The sequence below is a fragment of the Cnephaeus nilssonii genome (genome assembly GCF_951640355.1).
Source record: "Cnephaeus nilssonii genome assembly, chromosome: 15".
NCBI lineage: Eukaryota > Metazoa > Chordata > Mammalia > Chiroptera > Vespertilionidae > Cnephaeus > Cnephaeus nilssonii.
This window is the reverse complement of record NC_137086.1, coordinates 7,146,375-7,168,600: the sequence shown is the minus strand read 5'-3', so window position 1 is coordinate 7,168,600 and position 22,226 is coordinate 7,146,375. Positions and strand designations below refer to the sequence as shown.

Here is a 22,226-nt window from a genome sequence, read left to right as displayed (position 1 = left end):
AATTTTATATAATTAAGTATAATATTTGTTTTTGTCTTTAAAGGAACCCATTCAGACTTCTGGACATATTTGCAACTTTGAGGATTTAGAAATTAAATCTGTTTTATTGGACGAGATATTAAAGGTAATTCTTTTTTTTTTTTAATCCTCACTGGGGAAGAGAAGGGCAAGAGAGAGAAACATTGATGTGCCTCACATAGGAATGTGCCCCAACTGGGGATCGAACCTGAAACCCAGGCATGTGCCCTGACTGGGAATCGAACCCGCAACCTTTTGGTAGGAATGACACTCCAACTAACTGAGCCATTGCGGCCAGGACAAGGTAATTATTAAAAAACAATTATATTTCTGCTGCTGGCTTGACTAGGATTAATTTTGCAGCAAGCAGTGTGGGGTCCCGGTTAGGGGTACGCTTTGAGGAGTCAGTCTCTCTGGGTCCCACCTGCTCTGTCACTGCACCTGTAGACAGTTCCCTCTTTTTCAGAGCATCACTTTCCTGCTTACAAGCCTCACTTTTTACCTCTATCAAATATGGATAGAGGTAATACCTATTTGATAGGATTCTGATTTATAATGTTTAAAAAGCACTTAGCACAGTGCTAGGACCAAAAGCTCAAAAATGGTAGCTAGTTGTTGTCATTTTTATATGAATAACGAAGAGGTCCTGAAGAAACTTTTGACAATTTACTTAGTCCTTTCCTGGTTCTAGGATACTTGAGTAATCTTTTCTTTGAAAATTCACCATCTTTTCATTTTTTCCAGGTTTTTAAAAAATAACCTATTTCTGGTTCCAGATATCTCTTCAAACCCCTACTTTGGTCTTCATTAACCATCATTTGAGAATTACTTTTAGCTTCATTTTATCCAAAGCACTTACTTTTTATATGTACTTTGTATATTTTTTGGAATTAAGTAGTAGATTTTAAATTTCCAGAAGTTAGTTGCAGTTTGTAGCATGTTTTCACATTTTAGTTTGGTATGTAAGTTATAGCCATTTTATTATGAACCAGGTTTTTTCTTCCCTGAATCATGACCACCTGCAGCAGCGGGATGGGCCCCACCCAGAGTCCCATTTGGATGTCAAGGGTGATGAGCCCACAGGCACCTAGAAGGTGTAGAAAGGTTACTGCTTCCTTAGTGAGGCGTCCGGGGAGAAGAGCAGCCTCCCCAGCGGGTGTGAAAATGGTGTGAGAGAGCGGGAAGGAGACTGGCGTGAGCTAGAGGGTAGTTGTTTAGTCTCATATTTAAGTCTTTTGGGAAAGACGACAAGCAAAAGGCCTTCTCTCTTTATTCATAAGAGAGGAAAAGGGAAAATATATATTCTCTGGTGTTATGTATTCAATTTAAACAGGACAGTAACTGCAGATGGAGCCAGTTCTAGTCTCACAATCTAAACAGGGACAGGCCTTTTTCTTTCCTGGTTGCGGAAGTGCTCTCCACGTGGAGAAGAGCCAGATGCTCCCATTGGAGATTACATAATCCTAGGTCGCAGTGACACCTCACACTTCACCTTTGATGTTTGACGCGGACAGCACTTAGGCTTCACCTCTCACCCTTCACCCTTGCCCTCCGGCCTCATAGCTGTAGGACGGTAGGCAGGCCCTACAGAGAGTTGTCAGCCAGAAAGCAGCGGAATTAGGATTTGAGCCAGGTCTGTTTGAATCCCAACCTCATGCTCTTTTCATACTACTTCCTCCTCTGTGCCTGGAGAGCCCTAAGGACTTCCCAGTTTCTAGATGCAGTGGTTTCGTGGCAGGGTGAGCAGGGGTCCACGCGGCTCAGTTCAGCTTTTCAGAGAACTGGTCTCTGGGAGCCATTGCTGTTTACACCTGGGGGCTCTCATTTTCTCTCTCATACGCTTCGCTTTTCATTACTTGGAATACGCAGAATGTTGCTGAGTTCATTATAACCACTTGTTTCCTTTCTTTGGCCATTAGCTCTTCCCTGCGAGACAGGCCTTCGTTTTTTTGTTGTTAGATTGCTAAATTACAAAACAAAAGTGGCGATGAGCACCAGCTCTTTTTCTTTTGTTTGCCTGCTGCTCACCAGCAGTAGAGCAACCGTTTCATCGCCCAGGCTGAGAGGGGGGTGAAGGAGGGAGGGCAGAGGCCGTGCCCCCACGTTTGCTGCTCTCCTGGAGGCCCAGCACTTTGGACAAGAAGTCAGCAGTGCCTCGGGAATAGACCATAGACTGTTTGAGCTGAGGGAAACCAGGCTGCCTGAGTGTCCCTTTTACCACTGTCCCCTCTGCCCACAGGCAGCCTGATAGCTAGGAGGCATGTTTTCTTGGTAACTCAAAAGATCGCCACGGGGGACTTCTTTTGCTTCCAAGTTTTGCCTACACTATGATGCAGTTCTATGTTAAACTGTAAAAAAAGAAACATATACTCCAAAGGCAACTATTTGAATTTCTTTCTTTCCGTCTTTACGTTTAGAATCCAGAACATCCCAACAAGGATTACATAATTAACTTTGAGATTCGGTCTCTGCGAGATAGTCGAGCATTGATTGAGAAGGTGGGAATTGAAGATGCGTCGCAGTTCATAGAGGACAATCCACACCCCCGACTTTGGTATGTAGAGTAGAACCCCTCCCCAAGTGGCTGGTGGGTGTTTTCTTTTTAATTAAAAAAAAATTTTTTTTTATTGATTTTAGAGAGGAAGGGAAAGGAAGAGAGAGATAGAAACACCAATGATGAGAGAGAATCATTGGTTGGCTGCCTTCTGCACGCCCTCTAATGGGGATCGAGTCCGAAACCCAGGCATGTGCCCTGGACTAGAATCTAACCCGGGACCCTTCAGCCTGCAGGCAGATGTTCTATCCACTGAGCCAAACTGGCTAGGACTGGTGGGTGCTTTTAAACCCTCAGCTCTGGCTCCCTCTCCTGCCAGCCTCCATCGGGATGGCCTTCCCGCTCTCATTCTTCTTTTTAAGATAAATTCATTTTAGATGTGGAAGACCTCAAAATAGGCATAATACTAAATGAAGTGGGTATAAAAATGTGTGAGAATAATCGCTTCCCACCGTGTGTCACTGGAAACCATAGTTACAATAATTAAGTTCTGGTTCAAGACTCGTTTATCAGGAATTTGCCATAGACTTTTCGGATCCTTCTTTCTGAAGGCGCCTGCTGGCTGAAGCGGCTCTCCAGAAGCTGGATTTGCACACGGCAGAGCAAGCGTTTGTGCACTGCAAAGACTACCAAGGCATCAAGTTTGTGAAGCGCCTGGGCCAGCTGCAGAGCGAGGCCATGAAGCAGGCGGAAGTGGCTGCCTACTTCGGCAGGTTCGAAGAGGCTGAGAAGATGTATCTTGACATGGACAGAAGGTCAGTGCTCAGGGTGCCGGCATCCGGGGTACTGCCTGAGGTCATCACTTTTTTTTTTTTTTTTTTTTTTATGAATGAGGAATGTAAAACAGATTAACGGTACCAAACCATTTCTTATAGAAAATCATTTCAGGTTGGAGTACAACCTAAATATTCCACATGCCCCTCATTAATTTATGGCTTGTAATTTGGGGCAGTTTTCTTAGTTTTCACACATATGAATAGCTGGCCCTGGTAGATTTTTTCACTGCGTAGGAAAAATAATCATCTGAGCACGGAGACTGGGGCTTTTCTCATTTATTACACAGTTCATTATTTGGGTTTAGGCCATTATTTAATTTACTGTTGTCAAGGAGCATGAAATAAAAATCAAATGTATTTAGGGATTGAGTTTTACTCTTTATATTTTATTTTAGATTCATGTAAAATAATGTATGAACTTCATTTAAGCTCTAAACATTGTCTAATTTTTATTAATATTATTTGTACTTGTGAGAGGCCCTTAATATAACTTAAGCCCTGAAAAGAAAGATAAAGCGAAACATGTTTTTATATGTTTGGTTTTTCAATAAACCTGATCATGTCTAAGAAAATGATGAAAAGAAGTGATTATTATTTAAGTCATTATTTTGCTGAGGAAATTGGAAGTCCAGGAAAATAGAAGGAGGGAAATTGTTTCCTTTTCCAGATTCCAGGTTCTCCCCGTTGCCTCCTACCTGGTCAGGATAAGTTTCTAAAATGTCGGGAGAATTACCATGTCTGTCCGTTCATTGCTGTGTGTTCTCAGTACCCTAGAATTGGACCTGGCACATAGTAGGCGCTTGATAAATATTTGTCAAATGAATGAATTAGTAAATGAATGAATGCCTTTGTTTGCAGAGATCTTGCTATTGGCCTGCGGCTGAAATTGGGAGATTGGTTTAGAGTACTCCAGCTCCTGAAAACGGGGTCTGGTGATGCGGATGACAGTCTCCTTGAGCAAGCCCACAATGCCATCGGAGACTACTTTGCTGACCGACAAAAGTGGTAAGGAGCCTGCCTGGACCCACTCACCCAATCACAGCCCGTGGAACGTAGCTGCCTGCACACTTACCTAGGACATGATGCTCAGGGAATGAGCATCCTCCTGGATCCTAAGCTCTAGGTTCACGTTGGGAGCATGAGATGCTTCCCGTTGTTAGATAAGCTCTGCGTAACTCTGGAGTTTCCAAACTCCAAAACCTTGCGCTTAATTCCCGGCAGCTCTTCCTGTTTGAGACCACAGTGTGCAAGTCTAAGCCATTCTATGATTCATTTCCGAAAAAGTAAAAGCTGTATTTTATGTTGGCTCATTTTGTTATTGTAGATTACTTTCAGAAATCATTGGCTTTTATTCTTAAGTTTTCATTTTGAGCAGGATGCTTTTCAACTGATGTCAGTGTTTGGAAGCACCACTGTGCATCAGATTAAAACAGTATTAAGACTATTCAGGGAATGTTGTAACTAAAGCATGCGTCACAGTTTTAGATTTCACCTCCGCCCCCCAATTTATATGCTTCAAAGACATTTTGTAACTGAAGATGTTGACTAGAATAATCCTAGTAATTCTAATTTTTTGGTGAAAGTGCTATTTATCAGGAGATTCACATTAGCTTTAAAAGTTTTCCTTTTTTCTCCCATAGGTTGAATGCTGTACAATATTATGTACAAGGCCAAAACCAAGAACGCTTAGCTGAATGTTATTACATGTTAGAAGATTGTGAGGGATTGGAGAATCTTGCCAATTCACTTCCAGAAAACCACAAGTTGCTTCCAGTAGGTATTATAAATTGAAGTTTTTGAAGTTGTTAGTTTACTTTATAAGGTTTTTATGTTATAGTCAGGATATATCCTCTGTAGGAAGGAAAATTTTAAATTAATCTATAATCTTAGTTTCTTAGGTGTGGAACAATGCTTTTAATTGCTAAAACATTACATCAATATTACAGAATACATAAAAATGGAGGAAAACCTAATAACATTCCTGCTACTTTAACATGATCACAGTTCTGTATAGTCTTACCAGTTTTATAAAATTGCTTATAAAAGTTAGCTGAATCATGACATATTTACAGATGAAATGATATGTGGTCAGAGATTTGCTTTTGAATCTCTGACCACATATCTGTATCTGGTGCTTAGTTAGTGTGCGTATGTTTGAAATTTGCTGTAACAAAAGTTAAAAAAGAGAGCTTGACTTTTATTAGGTTATATTAACAATAAAATATTTAGTGTTAAAAAAGAGAAACTACAAGTTCTCTGGAACTTTGTCCTTTTTAAGCATCTTTACTTGTTGGATGATGGTAATGAGTTTGTATTTGACTTGCTTTATCCAAAATGTACACCACTGAGCGGTGTAACACCATAGAGTTAGCAGCTCTCAGCTGCAGGGTCTGCACATGGATCAGCTGTGAGCTCTGCCACAAAAATTTTGTCTCTTAACTAATAGGTGAGTATAGAATTCTGATAAGTCCGTTTTCTCTGTTGTGAATGAGAGCAGTTATCCCTGTGGTAGTGGCATTTCACATACCTTCATTCTCAGTCCTGTGTGTTTTCTAGAGTGAGAAAGAAGTTGAAATTACCTGTAACCCGGGGTATAACGACAGCGACAGCGGAGCCCATGTGGGTGTTGTCTGTTAGTGTGTCTAATGATGCGGAAAAAAGTCTTGCTGTAGAGTATCCAGAATAGTAATGTTACTAAGTTAATACTAAGTATTATAGCTATAGTAACACTTAAATAACTAAAAGAATTAAGAACTTAAAATAGTACTACACATTTCAAATCAAGTTTTGAAGCAGTTTTTAATAGTATGGTAAAATGTACATAATATTTAAGTGGGAAAAGCAGGATACAAAGCCTTATACAGAGTTTGGCAAGTAGGTTTGTATGGAATATAATACAAGTGAATAATATTTAGCAATTACTAATCTATAATAATAAAAGCATAATATGCTAACTAGACCAGACATCCTTCTGGATGAAGCCGGGGCTGTGAGGGAATCCCAGGTCCTGGGTGCCAGAGGGAAGCCGGTGCTGGCAGCCGGGGGAAGGAAGGCCTACTCTTGTATGAATTTCGTGCATCGGGCCTCTGGTTACTAAATAGTGATACAAGAATAAACTCTGTGTTTCACATGGTCACAACTGTAGACCTACTTTTGCCCCACCCTGTATGGTATGATTACAATACACGCACCACCTCATATACACACATTTATTCAGAGGACAGAGATGTTTGGAAATTCCATCAGACTGTTGAGAACAGTCTCCTATGGGTAATAAGATTATGAGTAACCACATTTTTGTGTTTTTAAAAATTTTAACCATAAGAATGTATTAGTTTATAATCAGAAAATATAAGCATTACTTCTTAAAAGATAGTTGGTACAAAATGTACTTTTATGATATTTCTCAAAATATTTTAAAAGTAGGGGTGGGGAAAGAACAACTCTGGCCAATTAGATTCAGAAAGAAAAGAAAATATTCTGGAAGTGGCAAGTCCAGCCCAGTAGGTGTGATGTTTTTTTGTGTGGTTTTCTCTCCCGCCACCGCCCTCCCTCCGAGGGAGCTGTTTCGGCCCAGTGTCCGGACCTGATGAATGGCCAGCTTGTTGGGGCATTCTTTATAGAGATATTGGGGAGCTCGGTGAATGAGAGTTCCCGTAAGCCTCAAATTAAGTTACCTTTGAGGATACCATTTGCCTTAAAGGCTTTTCTTACCACTAGTGTGGGGTTTGTTTTACAGGCTGGTGTTTCTGTAAACTGGTTTCCACCCTGAGGAAGAAAAGAGTCAGTGTCTTCAGGTCCTGGTTAAAAATCAGATCCCGGTGGGAGGCAGGGGAACATGGGTTTACAGAGGGTGATGCTTAGCATCCGTTCTGGTTGGTGGCCTCTGTCCCTCTGTCCGTTTAAATGCAAAATCACTGTAACCACCGTTCATTTAATACGCACATGTTCCCAGGGAGTCTTGTTAGTTAAGTAGAAGTGATGTTCTTGGTCTGTGAAATCTGATAGTATGGTTTTGTCCTTACAGGAAATAGCACAAATGTTTGTGAGAGTTGGAATGTGTGAACAAGCCGTGACTGCGTTTTTGAAATGTAACCAACCAAAGGCAGCAGTAGATACCTGTGTGCATCTCAACCAGGTAAGGAACTGGAAGTGAAGTCACCGTAGTCGTTCCTCAGAAACTGTGGCCGACGTAGGGGGTGGGGAGCTTGGATGAAATTAGTGAAAGGAGACGGGACGTCTCCTACTTAGTTGAGGACTGAGAAAAGGTTGGCCTTCCCTCACCTCTTGAAGTGTCACCATTAGGGGTGACGCAGTCAAAGCTAGCTCAGTATGGAACAGGAAGTAACCCTGTGCTTTAGTCTGGCAAGTTTTTATCTGGAAGCAATTTCATAATTTTCTGCATTTTATTAGGATTGGGTTTTGTTTCCAAAGAAGGACCAGGTAATGATTATTGCAAGAGGAAAGGATTGAGTTACTTTCTTAATATTTCTTTTGGCAAATCTATATTCTTTTGCCTTGAAAAGAAAATGTATACTTGATATTTTAAAGAGCTGGGATTTAACTAAAATTGAAGTGCAGAATTGTTGTTGACATTGTTCACTATCCCTGCATTCTTTTAAGTATTTTCCCAAAGTATTTTATAAAGCTCCATTTGCTTTATAAAAAATATCTTTCGAATGTTATATCTGATAGGATATTTTCTTAACTGAAATTGCATATTTTGTTTTACTACACACATCTTTTTCTCTCTCATAGTTTGAGCAGTTAGAATTTTAAGGTTAATGTGATTATCCACTTTGAAGCTTTCCTTTTCAGATGTACTTCTTAAGCAAAAGCAAAGTCTTAGATCATGTCATCGTTTTGATGCATATTTTACTTGTAAAACTTATAATTGCTTTTATTTTAAGTGATTTTAAAAAACATACCGTTTTAATTTTAATATAGCATTATTATTATAAACTTAAAGATTTATTGTGTGGATTCTATGATATGTGACTGTAAGTGCTTAGGTAACTGAATGGTATATTTTTTTTCCTAGTGGAACAAAGCTGTTGAATTGGCTAAAAATCATAATATGAAAGAAATTGGATCCCTGTTAGCGAGGTATGCAGCTCACTTATTGGAAAAGAATAAAACTCTTGATGCCATAGAACTCTATCGGAAAGCCAATTACTTTTATGATGCTGCTAAACTGATGTTTAAGGTATGTAATATTGTTAGTATTTGGTTTGTTCTAGTTACCAGCGTTTTCTTAGATATCAAAGAACATGTTTTCCATTTTGTTTGGAAACAAATATTTGTTGTAGCAAAATACCTCTGGTTTTATTACTACTATAGCAATGTGTTATCCTATTATTATTACCTTTACTAACAGGCTATTTATTAATATTAGCATCTTATTGATACCTAAGAAATTATGTGTTTACTTAATACTGATGTTAAAGAATTATAGAATTTTTAGGGACCACAAAGAACAATTTCCCTTAACTGGGAATTAAGTCCTGTTGACAATAGAATTTGAGTTCCTTAAAATGCACACGTTTTAAAGACATTACACTTTTCATAATATGCATTTGGCAGGAAGGTGACTAGTACAGTATGAGTGTATGCACATTTTACATTCTATTCTTTTTCCATTTGCTTTAATAAAATTTTCCCTCAGAATTGTTTAAATAAAAATTTCTGAAGGATATACCATGTTAAAGCCATTTTATCTCTGTGTACTTAGAACATTATTTAACAAATTTCTTCGTGCCCTAGCTGGTTTGGCTCAGTGGATAGAAGATTGGCCTGTGGATTAAAGGGTCCCGGGTTTGATTCCAGTCAAGGGCACATACCCAGGTTGTGGGCTTGATCCCCAGTAGGGGGCATGCAGGAGGAAGCTGATCAATGATTCTCATCATTTATGTTTCAATCTCTCTCTCTCTTCCTCTCCCTTCCTCTATGAAATCAATAAACATATATTAAAAATAAGAAAAAAATCTCTTTGTTATGGAAAATACTACCCATTCCATGAATGCTTTCTTCATTCTGACTTGACATCTGTTATTTTCTAAGAATCTTGTAAGTGCTAACTTCAAGGGTTAAATACTAAGAAGGAACTAAGTACTTATCAGTACAAAGGAAAAGAAAGTGGGTTAAAAATATTTAAAATGAGGGATATTTATATTCCATCCTACTGACTTTCCTCCTTTTTAAAGAGAATTAAATTTAGAGATGATTATATCCGTACAGATATAGATTGAGCAATATCTTCCCCCAATTCTTTAAATGCTTAAAGATTGCAGATGAAGAGGCCAAGAAAAGAACTAAACCTCTATGTGTCAAGAAGCTGTATGTACTGTCAGCCTTATTGATAGAGCAGTACCACGAGCAAATGAAAAACGCTCAGCGAGGAAAAGTTAAAGGAAAGAATTCGGAGGTAAGTAGACCTTATATAAGTCATCCGAAGTGTTTAAGGAAAAAACAATCAAACTTCTCTTTTTGGACAGGCCGTTTAATTTGCTTATTTGCATTCATTTCCTTGAATGATATGAGGAAAGGAATGACTGATATGGAATTAGTACTCAAATTTTAGAAAATTTTACTTGGAAATATTGAAAACTGTTTTTACTATAAGACTAATCTACAGTCTGCTTTAATTCCTTATTTAGTAAATCCTTTCTAATCTGTGAGTCCTAAAAATTTTCTAGGTTATGTATATTATTTAAATATGCAAATGAATCTCTTATTAAAGTTTGATCAATTCTGTTTTAAAATTTGATCAATCCTTTCACAATGTATGTGTATAGTAAGTCACCACAATGTATGCTTTAACTATCTTATATTTATATAAATTATATAAATTATACCTCGGTAAAGCTGAAGAAAATTTGATCATATCAGCTTGATAAAACATGAATTATAATGAAGAAATTAAGTCTGTAATGCCAGTTTGCAATGATAAAATCTGCTAATTTAGAGATGGTAATGCAGCACCTTCGGAAGTTGTCTTCATTGGCAGGACGTTGTGGTTGTGCTGAGGGGAAACGTGGTGTGCTTCCCTTGCAGGCCACTTCGGCCCTGGCGGGTTTGCTGGAGGAAGAGGTCCTGTCCACGACGAGTCGGCTCACAGATAACGCGTGGCGGGGCGCCGAGGCCTACCACTTCTTCATCCTGGCGCAGAGGCAGCTCTATGAGGGCTATGTGGACAGTGCGTTGAAGACAGGTGGGCCTGTTCCCCAACGTGCGGAGTCTGTCTAGAATTATAAGTTGAATAGGAAGGGCGAGCTCCTTTAATCTGCCCTTGTAGTAATTTCAATATCACCTTTTTCCCCATGGATCTATTTTCATGTTTGAGATTTGCTATCTATAATGTGTTTGTGCATTCCTCTTTTTGACGTTCTTTTTATTTTTTAATACATAGGAATCAATATGTACGATTCACAGAAAAACAAGAAGTTTGAGATAAGCAAAAAGAACATTTGTAGCATTAATTATTCTATTCATTCAAAGAAAACACTTAATCGCCATGTCCTTTTGTTTGTGTATATATAATATAAATATTTATATATTTATAATCTATGATCTATATAATAAAATATATTACATAAAATAAATATATTTAAGTAAATAAATTTGTTTTTTTACAATATTGGGAGTATAGCAGATTATACTTTTGTGTACTTTTTAAAAACAGTAATATGTTGTAAAATATTTTTATATTAAATAGATTTCTATAGCATTTAACTTTTTAAAATAAAAATGATACTTATATAACAATTTCAACTAAAACAAAAAAATTCAAAGAAAAAAGTAAAATTTTATAACTCACAAATAATCATTTCCAACATTTGGTTGAACTTCCTTTTCGGCATTTTTAAAAATATATATTTTTTTATTGATTTCAGAGAGAAAGGGAGAAGGAGAGAGAGATAGAAACATCAATGATGAGAGAGAATCATTGATCAGCTGCCTCCTGCATGCCCCCTACTGGGGATTGAGCCCACAACCCAGGCATGTGCCCTTGACTGGAATTGAACCCAGGACCCTTCAGTCCGCAGGCTGAGGCTCTATCCACTGAGCCAAACCAGCTAGGGCCATTTTCCACATTTTTCCATACCCATAAAGTTGCTGTTTGTATACAGTTTTACTGGAAAAAAAAAAATCAATACAATATATGTTGTTCATGGGCTTGCTTTCTACCTTCAACAGCATATTGCAGTTATCTTTCCATGCTGCTAAAGAGAGCTATGTGACTATTTTTAGTAGTTGTGTAACATGCTATCATATTTATTGTACTGTAATTTATAGAAGATTATTTACGTGCAGTATGATATATTAATCCCAAAAGAGCATAGGTATGAGAATTATCTTATAAACCAGGACACATGAATGACTGAACCATAGTGCTTTCAGATGGGCCACGACAGTACCGTAGGCACTGTCACCATCCACCTGCCTTCCTATAGCATCTTGGTTGGGCCAGTGTGAAGTCACCAGGCTGCTGCTCGTATCATCACCAGCACATCACACCCTCATAGATCATCAATCTGTATTTCCAGGACTGGAGCTGTTAGCTGGCGTTACCGACCCTGGAGATCACGTAGCGTACTTCTTCCTGCTAGTGCCCCGACCTCCCACCATTGTTTTCTTTAACTTTGCTAAAGTTTATGTAGAGTAAACTAAGACAGCTCAGCCCAGGTTCTTTCCCCTGCGCGTTGAGAAATACTTTGCAAAATCCACATTGTTCTTTCTTGCCCAGCTCTTCACCTGAGAGACTATGAAGACATTATCCCTGCCGTGGAGATCTACTCTCTGCTAGCACTCTGTGCTTGTGCCAGCGAAGCCTTTGGGACTTGTTCAAAAGCTTTTATTAAACTCGAGTCTTTAGAGAGCCTCAGTGCCGAGCAGAAACAGCAATATGAAGATCTTGCTATAGAAATCTTCACCAAGCATACGCCAAAAGATAACAGAAAATCGGAATTGGACAACCTTCTTAAAGGGTAAGGCTAACTGTAATTAGTAAGTGTCATTCTACCTTTTTAGAAGTTTGGATTTCTATATGTATAATAGTGTGATATACTAGCAGTAGTTAGAGCACTAAGTTTTGAAGTAGGTTACCTTAACATTATACCCTATTTTATTTAGTCTTAGAAGTATATTAATGCTTTATTTTCTCATTGTAAGAAAAGTTTTTAAGTTTACCTTGAAATATTTTTTATTCCTCAGTTTTTAAATGTGATGAAGTTTTAAGTAATTAGAAGCTTTGAAGTGTAATTATTTGTTCTTCCTCTTACGTTCACAGAGGGAAAGGGAAACTGCCGACATGCGTTGCCACAGGCAGCCCCATCACCGAGTACCAGTTCTGGATGTGCAGCGTATGCAAGCACTGCGTGCTGGCTCAGGAGATCAGTAACTACAACTTCTGTCCCTTATGCCACAGTTCAGTGGGATAAAGGAATGACAAGTCATGCGTAACTGTAACACATAGCAGCATATATGCATAGCCATAACTGTGTACATAATAAGGTCGACTTCCATACATTTTATATGAAAATCAGCATCTTTATTTCATAGTTGTATTTTGACACAAAATTATATATAAATTATGCATATATATAATACCTATATTATATACACATATACATATTATGTATATAATTTTGTGTTAAACTATGACTATGAAATAATGATGCTGATTTTCATATAAAACATATGGAAGTCAACCTTATTTCATGTCTGTCTATCATCTATATCTATCTTGTGGTTGGTTACATGATACTATGGAAATATTCTGAATAAGAAATTTTTTTCTCATAGTGGCAAGATTACTAAGTCACTAAAAAGTCTTGGCGAGGGCATAGAAGCAACATGGGAGTGGGGCAAAGTTGTACCAGAGGAGGTTAAACAATTTGCTTCAAGTCCAAAATCAGCTATTGACTCCTCAAGCCTTTCCTAACACATCTATTGGGAACTCTCTCTTGGGGCCTTCTCATTGGCTACTAGTTCAGCCATGCCTGAGCACTAGAATTTTTCCTCCAGTTAATTATTTCAGATAGAGCCTGAGTGGCTGTCTTCTTGTTCAGTTTAATATAGAACCCAAAATCTCTAAAATAACACCTTGTAGACTTAAGTATGTTGTTTGGGATTTGTATCTGTGACAGTTTTAGTGATCTGCCATGTTTTGGGGACCTTGTCTGTCTTGAAAATGGTACTAGAGGAAGGATCACAGCATGAGTTGACTGAACTGGTTTTATTCAATGAAGGATTTTTCAGGATAACAACAACAAACTCTCCCATGGTGAAAGGGCATAGGGAACAGAATTGTCTATATATAACAAATACTGGAAAGAAGTTGGATAGAGGTAGTATATTAAAGGTAGTATAGGAAACAGTTCTGCTCTGTTCTTGTAATGACTCCCTTTAAGTAAAGCTTTATCATAGAACTTGGTTCTTTATCATATAACTTGGTCTGAACTATGTGAAGTTTTAAAGTCGCATGGTAAGCCAAAGTCCTGAGGTGACAGAACCTACTGATAAAGCTAAACAAGTAAGGCACTATGCCCAAAAGCAACATAGCATTGTTGACCCGCCTGCTGTCCTGCACGAGTGTGACTGTATTAGACTTTTTTTTTTTTCTAAAGCACACTTTGAAATTATATTTTTGTATTTCAGGGGCTGAGATCTTTGGTTTTATGTGGCATTAAGTGAAATAATATGAAAATAATAAATATTAAAGTAAAAAAATGAGTTGTATTTATCTTAAGTTTTCTTTATCTAGAACTTATGGATAACATGGTATTTGTTAATTTAAATATTTTCGTGGCGGTTGGTTAGGAGGGTGTTAGACTGAAGAGTGGATAAGGCAAGAAAGTGGATAAGGTATGATGCATGTATAATATCACTTTTGCTACCAAACAGGAGAAACCATGACCACCACCACCTATTAGGGTACTAGGTAAATATCAGGTGACTGGAGGTGAGAGTGCATTACTCCTTAGAGGCCACACAGAGTTCTCATTTAGAAATGGGGGAGAAGAGGAAAATTATGTTACTAGACTTTTAAGAGAAAAATCAAGAGTATTTAATTTGATGATGATATAGCTCCAAGATATTACTACTGAGTTTCTAAAATGCAATATTATGCTGCCCCCTTCTGTGTATTCTTATTTTCTCAATTCATTTTTAAAATAATCACTATACTATTTAAAATTAAAACTGACAAGTGCTGGTGAGGCTATAGAGCAATTGAAACCCTTATATGTTGCTGGTGGAAATGCAAAACAGTTCACCAACTTGGGAAAAGTTGAGTTTTAGAAGTGCTCCATATATATTATGGAAATATAACTGGCACGTTTGCCTGTGTGTATATGTATGAATATGTGTTTGTTGTTTTTAAAAAATTATTTTACTTTTTGCTGTTTCAGTTAACAAAATGGAAGTTTTATTGAGGCCTCAGGGCCTGGGGGCTCAGGTAGAAGGCCACCCTGTGGGGAAGGAAGAGCCTTATTTGACTTTCTTCGTGGGGCACAGGTTGTTGGTGTGGCCACTCTTCCTGGGGCAGTTGACCGCATGGGGTTGCAGCAAGCATAACACTGTCTGCAGATCATCGTGTTTCAGTTGTATTTCTGGGTGAGCTGGCGGAGGGAAGGCTTGATGATGCCACTCTGCAGGCCAAGTACCAGTGTAGGTGGACTCTGTGGAAGACGGGCATGCGAGTTGGAGAGGGACGGCCACTGAACCTGGCCCCAGCACCTCTGTCACAGGGCACGACCCTCCAGTGTTCTGCAGACCAGAGCTCCTCACGTGTGATGGGGACGCCATGTCAGAATCCCTAGTGTGTTCTATGAGCAGATGGACACACCCACCAGCCTGCCCCATGGAATCTCCATCTCTGCATTCCCCACTCTTATCGGATACATGATTCGAGATGTTTTCTCCCCTTCTCAAAATTATATATAAATTATGCATATATATAATACTTTTTACTCTGTTGATAGCCTTTTTGTTGTCTGTGCCACTGGTGTCATATCCAAGATTGCTAAATGCAATGTCATGAGGGTTTTTGTCTAAGAATTTTGTATTTTTAGCTCCTATATTTAGGTCATTAATCCATTTTGAGTTAATTTTTAAATATGGTGTTAGGTTAGGATCCAACTGCATTATTTTGCATGTAGATATCCAGTTTTCCCAGCACCATTTATTGAGAAGACTGCCTTATGCCAGTGCCACCCTATTTTGATCACTGGAGCTTTGCAGTAAGATTTTAAATCAGGAAGCATGAGTCCTTCAACTTTGTTCTTTTTCAAGATTGTTTTGGCTACTTGGGATCCCCTGAAATTCCATATGGATTTAGAATGGATTTCTCTATTTCTGTAAAAGCATCATTGGGGTTTTGAGGGATTACATTGAATCTGTGATTGCATGTTTAAAATATTGTTTTTACAACCCATGAACATGGGAAGTCTATGTCTTTTTTTCTGCAAAATTTCATTATATAAGTCTTTTACCTCCTTGATTAATTCCTAAGTATTTTATTCTTTTTGATGTTATGTACATGGAATTGTTTTTAAATTTCCTCTGGATTATTCATTTTACATAACTTTTACTTGAATTAAACAAATTTAAATTACTACGTGGGTTTCCTTTTGGCATAAAAAGTCAAGGAATGTAAAGTAACAGCATAGACCACAGACCGTCGGCACAAACTACTATTTAATTAATCTTTATACTATTCCAAAGGTTCAAAAGGGTTGAGAAGTTTGTAATCTATGGACCTGGAGCTAATTAACAGTTTGAATTCGGATCTGGACCCTGGGACAACTAAGTGGCTGGGATTCCACCCAAAGCGTCTCGGGGTTAAACCGAGCCTACTCAGAACTGGGGTGTTTTGCTCGGGGTGACGCTGAAACCCCATAGGTGCTACCCTTACCCATTCATAAACAAACCGAGGATTCTTCCGCTTCCGGCATGGCTCCCCCCACCCCCACCCCCTTATTGTAACAAAGGGCAAGCTCCTCGCAGCATCGGGGCACGGATTTGGGCGCCAGTTCGATCTATTACTTTCCTGGGACCGAGGCCGGCAGGACTAACAACAACAAAGGACCTGCACTTCCCCGGGGCCAGCGCGGAGGGCAAACTCCGGGTCCGGAAGTGGCTTTGCGGTTCCGCCTCTGAAATCAACCCGCATTCCACCCCGCAGGCCAGACTTCCGAGCGCGATGTCGGGGCCGCAGGGGCAGGGAAGCGGCGCCACCCTGGGCCTCGCCCAGGCCCACTTCGAGAAGGGCGAGTACGCGGAGGCCGAGGCGCTGTACTCCGCTTACATTCGCCAGTGCGCCTGCGCGGCTTCCGCGGGAGCGCCGCCCGGGAGGTAACTATCGCGAGAAGTGGGGCCGGCGGCGTCCTCGCGAGGTGGGCGCCGGGGTCGCGCAGCCGCTCTGCTCTGTCCCCTGAGCACCAGGGCGGCGCGGACTCCGCTGCGGGGACGGCGGGGCAGGGGCTTGTTTCCTCCGGAAGGCGGGAGGGGAGCGTCTTGGAGCGCGGCCCCTGGCCGTGGCTTTGGGGCGCCCTGGAGGCTGTCGGGACCCCGGAGCGTCGGCCCGTCTTTCACCCGGGACGTCCCTCTGTCACCGTCCTCTCCCTCGGGGACTCCGCCCGTCATCTAACAGCGGGGTCCCCGAGACACGGGGCGGGCTCTGCCAGCCCCCCAGCCACACCGTCACCGCAAGGTCTGGCTCCTCACGCGCTGTGAGGAAAACGTGAATAGAAGGAGGACCGTGTAATGACCCTCCAGGTCATCGCGGTTCGGCTTCGGTGTCATCCCTGCACCCGGACTCCTGTTCTTTATCTGTGGGCGTTCCAAACGCCTCTCTAAGTATTAAGGGTTCTTAAGGAGACATAACCACAATATCTTTGTCACATAATTCCTTAATAGCAAATGCCCAGTAGGGTTGGAGCTTTACTGATGGGTCAATAGAGTTTAGTGTTTTTTTTTTTTTTGTTGGTTTGTTTTCTGCAGATGGTTCAAGCCAGGGTGCACATCAGGTCTCCTAATCTATAGGCTTCCCCCCCCCCCCTTTTTTTGCAATCACTCCTTTGCAATCACTCAGAAAGAAGACACCTACTAAGAAGGGCTCCTGGTGGCTAATGGGGCTCAGCTTGAAAAACAACAGCCCAGCAGCCATTTCTAGGCACAGGCCCCTCAAGCAAAACTGCACTCAGGGCTCCGAGGCCTGCGCTGAACTGCCCGCTGCCCTGGGTTTCTGCAGGCTCCAGAAATCCTATTCAGATCCATAGGACAGGCTTCCCCGTCCAAAGGGAGACGCGCAGCTCTGACTTACCCAGTAGGTTTCAAAGAGTGTTCACCCAGCAGCAGGTACACTGATGCCATCCAGTCTTGTTTCTCTTCCTCGGTGGCACATCCACGCCTGAGGGCACCGCGTGCATCTGGAGCAAATAGAATTTCTGTCCCTTTGCCAGTTGAGGAAAGGAAGTCTGCGTGGTTTAGAAGGGAGCTCCGTGCGCTTGAATTCCAATCCTGGCTCTGCCGCATAGCTTGCACCTCTTCTCAGCCTCAGTTTCTCAAATCTGTAAAACGAGTCTTCCCTTTCCTTGCAGTTCTGCACTTCTTCTAGGAACTCATGGATTGAAACGGAATTCTTCAGCGTTTTCCTGTACATGTACCTTTTAGGGTTTAAAATTATTTGAAAGATACTGGGTCATTGAATCATTTTGAAATAGTATTTGCAAACTTTGAATTTCTTTTCACATCCAAAGGTATGGCCCTAGCCATAACCTAATTTCCAAATGTTTTTTCTTTGCTAAAGTTAGCGAACGCTAAATAGCCACATTTGGATTACGTAATCTGGTTCAATGACATTACCATAAATACTGTTATTATAAAAATATCAATATTACAGAAAACATTTGGAGCTCTAACTATTAGCCCATATCTTTAAAATTATGAAACAACTTTCACATGAAAAGTAGGCTTTTAGGATTTGTTGTAATGAGATCTAATTCTGAATCAAACATTCTATGATCCTCTGAATATAATAAATTTATAACAAAGCTTTGAAGCTTGGAAATTTAAAGACTAAAACCTTACTGGACTCCTGAGACTGCATTCTTCTTAAAACTCTTTACGGGGTAGAGCTAACCTGGTATAATAGATGGAGGGAGTGAGCCTTCTTGTTCTCTTGGTTTTCACAGGGGTGCTCGTAGCATCCAGAAGTCTCTTTCAGTCATAGCTCATAGAAACAGACATTTTCTTTCAAAAATATTTTTAAAAATATGTTTTTTATTTCAGAGAGAGGAAGGGAGAGGGAGAGAGAAACATCAATGATGACAGAGAATCATTCATCTCATTGATCGGCTGCCTCCTGCACGCCCCCTATTGGGGATCGAGCCCACCACCCAGGCGTGTGTCCTGATTGGGAATCGAACTGTGACCTCCTGGTTCATGGGTACAGGCTCAACCACTGACTCACAACAGCCAGGCAAAACAGACATTTTCTAAAACTGCGCTAGTTCCACTCCAGGGCTAGCAAACTTAGACTTGACGGAGACCTCTAGGCCAGTGATGGTGAACCTATGACACACGTGTCAGCACTGACACGCGTAGCCATTTCTGATGACACGCGGCCGCATGCCGAGGATGAAACATTTGCTGCTCCTGAGGATGACACATTTGCGACTAGAGTCTTGGAGTTAGTTTTTTCCTCAAAGTGACACACTACCCGAGTTATGCTCAGTTTTTCTGGTGAAGTTTGACACACCAAGCTCAAAAGGTTGCCCATCACTGCTAGGCTGTGAGCATCTCTTCTGGCAGCAGTAGTTCCAGTAACTGTCTCACATTTCAAGATCAAGATTAAGGGAAGTACCTTTTAATAACACTGACGGCAGTCACAAATATGTTCGGAGGACTGTATAGCAAAGAAATGACAGGTGCGTTTGGGCTGTATCTTCCCTGTTTGGTTCACATTTGAGAATCCCTTTGGGAAAGAAAGAGGGAGACAGAAGCATCTCTGATGCAGAGCGGAGCCCAGGAGTGTTCTCTGCAGATTTGTCCAGCAGGGCCTTGGGGTGGAGGGTGAGGGAGGGGAGGGCTGTGTAACCTGTGGGGCTGGTGGCTCACAGCTGCCTGGGCTTCCTTTCGGGAATGTGTGATCACGTCACGCTCCTTGGGCAGCCTCTGGAGCCCTCCGATGCAGAGCTGGTTCCGTACACAGGAGCCCCAAAGTGCACTGGGCCCTCCCCTCTAGCAGGAAGCCTGCCTGGCCTTGGGGAGGGTCCCAGCCAAACTGCGGGGAGGGCAGCTCTCTCCCCAGAAAGCACGCCCTGGGGATCAGCGGGTTGACTTTTCACTTAGGCTTGACTTTTCTTTATCAGCGGAAATGACTTCAGATCTCATTGTTTTGGGATCACTTAAAAATTTGAGGGTAAAGCTGATGGTGAACTTTGCGACATGTTCATAGCGAACTCCAGCTCTAACGCTCCCTCCTCGCTCAGCTTGAGTCTGGCCTGTCATTGCCCTGCTGGCACGTGCTTAGAAAACGAACAGTGAATTTGATACTGTATTTCAGCCGGACACGTTGGCAGTGAATAGGGGCTTTGAGCACATGAGTGTGCTTTTCCGGTTGATGGTAACACTCCGACCCTGCTGATGCAGACCACGGGGTTAGACAAAACGGATGCACTGCTTTCCCTCTGTGCCCGGGGTTTCTCAGTGTGGATGCTGCACGCTGTAGGCGATGAAGTCTGACAATACCCCGAAGAGAATGAGGGTGGAGCTGGGCGGAATTTTGGGAGGAAAAGTGGTGTTTTTCACGTGAACTTCTTGTTTACAGCGAATGCAGCCCCGAGGATTTGGCTACTGCGTATAACAACAGGGGGCAGATCAAGTACTTCAGGGTTGATTTCTACGAAGCCATGGATGACTACACGGCGGCCATAGGAGTCCAGCCCGATTTTGAAGTTCCCTATTACAACCGAGGGCTGATTCTGTATAGGCTGGGTAAGCCTCCTTTTCTCCCTGGGTCCTTAGTTGTACTTGCTGAATGGAGAGCTCCTGAAGGTTGTAAAACGAATGTAGTGATCGTTAAGTCTTAAAAGTTGGGCTAAATTTAGGTCTAGAGCCTGGAACAGAGGAATTGTTCTGAGTTTATTTTAAGCTTTCAACAGGCATTACAGACCACAGCGGCACGCTGGGGTGGGAATTGGACGTGGTAACGGAGGGAGGGTCACCCAATTACTTTGTGCCTGTACATCCCCAAAGGCGAATTGAGGGTAATGCTGGTGATCACCTGCGAAACTTTTCTGAGTTAAAATCTTTGAAGGCACACGAGACGAGGTAAAGTGAAGGAGTTTTAAGTCCTTGGAATCAAGGTACTGTTTTTTATTTTAAAGGGTTGAAAAGAATATCTCCTATTGCCTAATTTTACTGTAATTATCTAAAACAGGTAATGTAATTTTGTTGAGATTTCATGATGATTTATGCTATTTACCTGTTAAATCTTAATAAGTAAACCCCTAGCTAATTTTAAGTATTATTCTGAAAGGGCAGACACTCTTATTTTGATGTAGACATTCCTATATCATTATTAAGAGGAAAAATTTCTCCAATAGAAGTGGTTGAAAGCTCGTAAATATAAAAGCATGTGTATCCAAACTTTGCTATGAATTATATAAGAAAATACTCAGCTGCTTCTCTCTCTCCCATTTTTTTTGGATTCTGGTACAGGATACTTTGATGATGCTTTGGAAGATTTCAAGAAAGTATTAGACTTAAATCCTGGATTTCAAGATGCAACTTTGAGCTTAAAGCAGACTATGCTAGACAAAGAAGAAAAACAAAGAAGAAACTATTGAAAAATTTAACTTTGAAATATTAATTCATGATCCATACAGCTGGCGTCTCCCCGTCTCTAGTTTAAAGTAGGTGTTGAGTGATTTTGATTTATATTTAAGATGAAGAGATTGATACATGAGCACTAAAAGTTAAATAGTTGGTTTAAGGTAGTTAATTTCAGATTAAGTATTTATATTGAATAGGTATGCTTTTTACAAAGTATAAATAAGTAATAACAATGTATAATAATTATATATGATTACAGTAAAATATGTAAAGAAATGTGTGATATTTTTAGTAAAATAATTTTTTGCTATATTTTTATTCCCAATTTTTTATTTATAGAATTTACATCTATAGAAAAGTTGAAGTATAATACAGTAAACGCTCTTTAGATTCACCAGTCATTAAAATTTTGTTTCACACTTGCTTCTTCTCTATATTTAAATATATAACATTTTGCGGAACCATTTGAAAATAAGTTGCAGACACCATAATGCTTTCCCAATAATATTTTAGCCTGCATCTTCTAAGAATAGAGACACCCCCCCTTTATAGCCACAATGCCATTATAATACCTAATAAAATTAACAGTTCTATAGTATAACCCGTACCCAGCCTCAATTCTAACTTTACCAATTGTTTCCAAAATGTATTGTGTAGATTTTTATTTCTGGATCTGGAGTTAATCACATTACATTGCATTTTGTTATGTCTCTTTGAGTTCTTTAAAACATTTTTTTTTCTTATTGTTGACTGTATTACAGATGTCCCCAATTTTCCCCACCTTTGCTCCCTGTCTCCCCACCCCTGCCCAACCCCAGGCCTTCATTCTTTGAGTTCTTTTGATCTAGAAGAGTTCCCTGCCCATGTTCTCCCCATGGCATTAGCTTTGAGAGCAAAGCTATTTTATGTAGCGAGAAAGAGAGATGTATTATTTGGGGTTAAAAATAAACAAATGTCCTACAGGAGAGCGATTTGAAAGAATTCAACTTATACCGATTTTCTCTAGAAATCATTGATAAGGTAGGTTAGGATTTAAA

The 22,226-nt window shown here is 40.4% G+C and overlaps 2 protein-coding genes across 3 annotated transcripts in view; both read left to right on the top strand.

The window, feature by feature from the left end:
* Positions 1 to 15,922, top strand: part of WDR35 (WD repeat domain 35) — a 46,685-nt gene extending 30,763 nt beyond the window's left edge. The window contains exons 17-27 of one of the 2 annotated variants that reach the window (XM_079792134.1): positions 44 to 124; positions 2,436 to 2,572; positions 3,124 to 3,327; positions 4,207 to 4,353; positions 4,989 to 5,121; positions 7,376 to 7,486; positions 8,390 to 8,554; positions 9,632 to 9,772; positions 10,402 to 10,558; positions 12,095 to 12,335; positions 12,638 to 15,922. In XM_079792134.1, the coding sequence (XP_079648260.1) occupies positions 44 to 124; positions 2,436 to 2,572; positions 3,124 to 3,327; positions 4,207 to 4,353; positions 4,989 to 5,121; positions 7,376 to 7,486; positions 8,390 to 8,554; positions 9,632 to 9,772; positions 10,402 to 10,558; positions 12,095 to 12,335; positions 12,638 to 12,788 (1,668 nt within the window). In that variant the 3' untranslated portion in view covers positions 12,789 to 15,922. The remainder of the gene's footprint in view (positions 1 to 43; positions 125 to 2,435; positions 2,573 to 3,123; positions 3,328 to 4,206; positions 4,354 to 4,988; positions 5,122 to 7,375; positions 7,487 to 8,389; positions 8,555 to 9,631; positions 9,773 to 10,401; positions 10,559 to 12,094; positions 12,336 to 12,637) is intronic. The other variant, XM_079792135.1, reaches the window with a different exon arrangement.
* A 386-nt stretch (positions 15,923 to 16,308) lies between these two features.
* TTC32 (tetratricopeptide repeat domain 32) lies at positions 16,309 to 21,958 on the top strand. Its single transcript, XM_079792662.1, has 3 exons — positions 16,309 to 16,704; positions 20,183 to 20,349; positions 21,076 to 21,958. The coding sequence occupies exons 1-3, from the start codon at positions 16,553 to 16,555 to the stop codon at positions 21,201 to 21,203; spliced, it is 447 nt and encodes a 148-aa protein (XP_079648788.1). The 5' UTR covers positions 16,309 to 16,552; the 3' UTR covers positions 21,204 to 21,958.
* The last annotated feature ends 268 nt before the right edge of the window (positions 21,959 to 22,226 follow it).

Excerpts from the sequence above, each read along its gene's own strand:
- TTC32 (XM_079792662.1), top strand. The coding sequence starts at position 16,553 with ATGTCGGGGCCGCAGGGGCAGGGAAGCGGCGCCACCCTGGGCCTCGCC. Across the intron at positions 16,705-20,182 it reads GCGGGAGCGCCGCCCGGGAG|CGAATGCAGCCCCGAGGATT; the intron begins GTAACTATCGCG and ends TCTTGTTTACAG. Across the intron at positions 20,350-21,075 it reads GCTGATTCTGTATAGGCTGG|GATACTTTGATGATGCTTTG; the intron begins GTAAGCCTCCTT and ends ATTCTGGTACAG.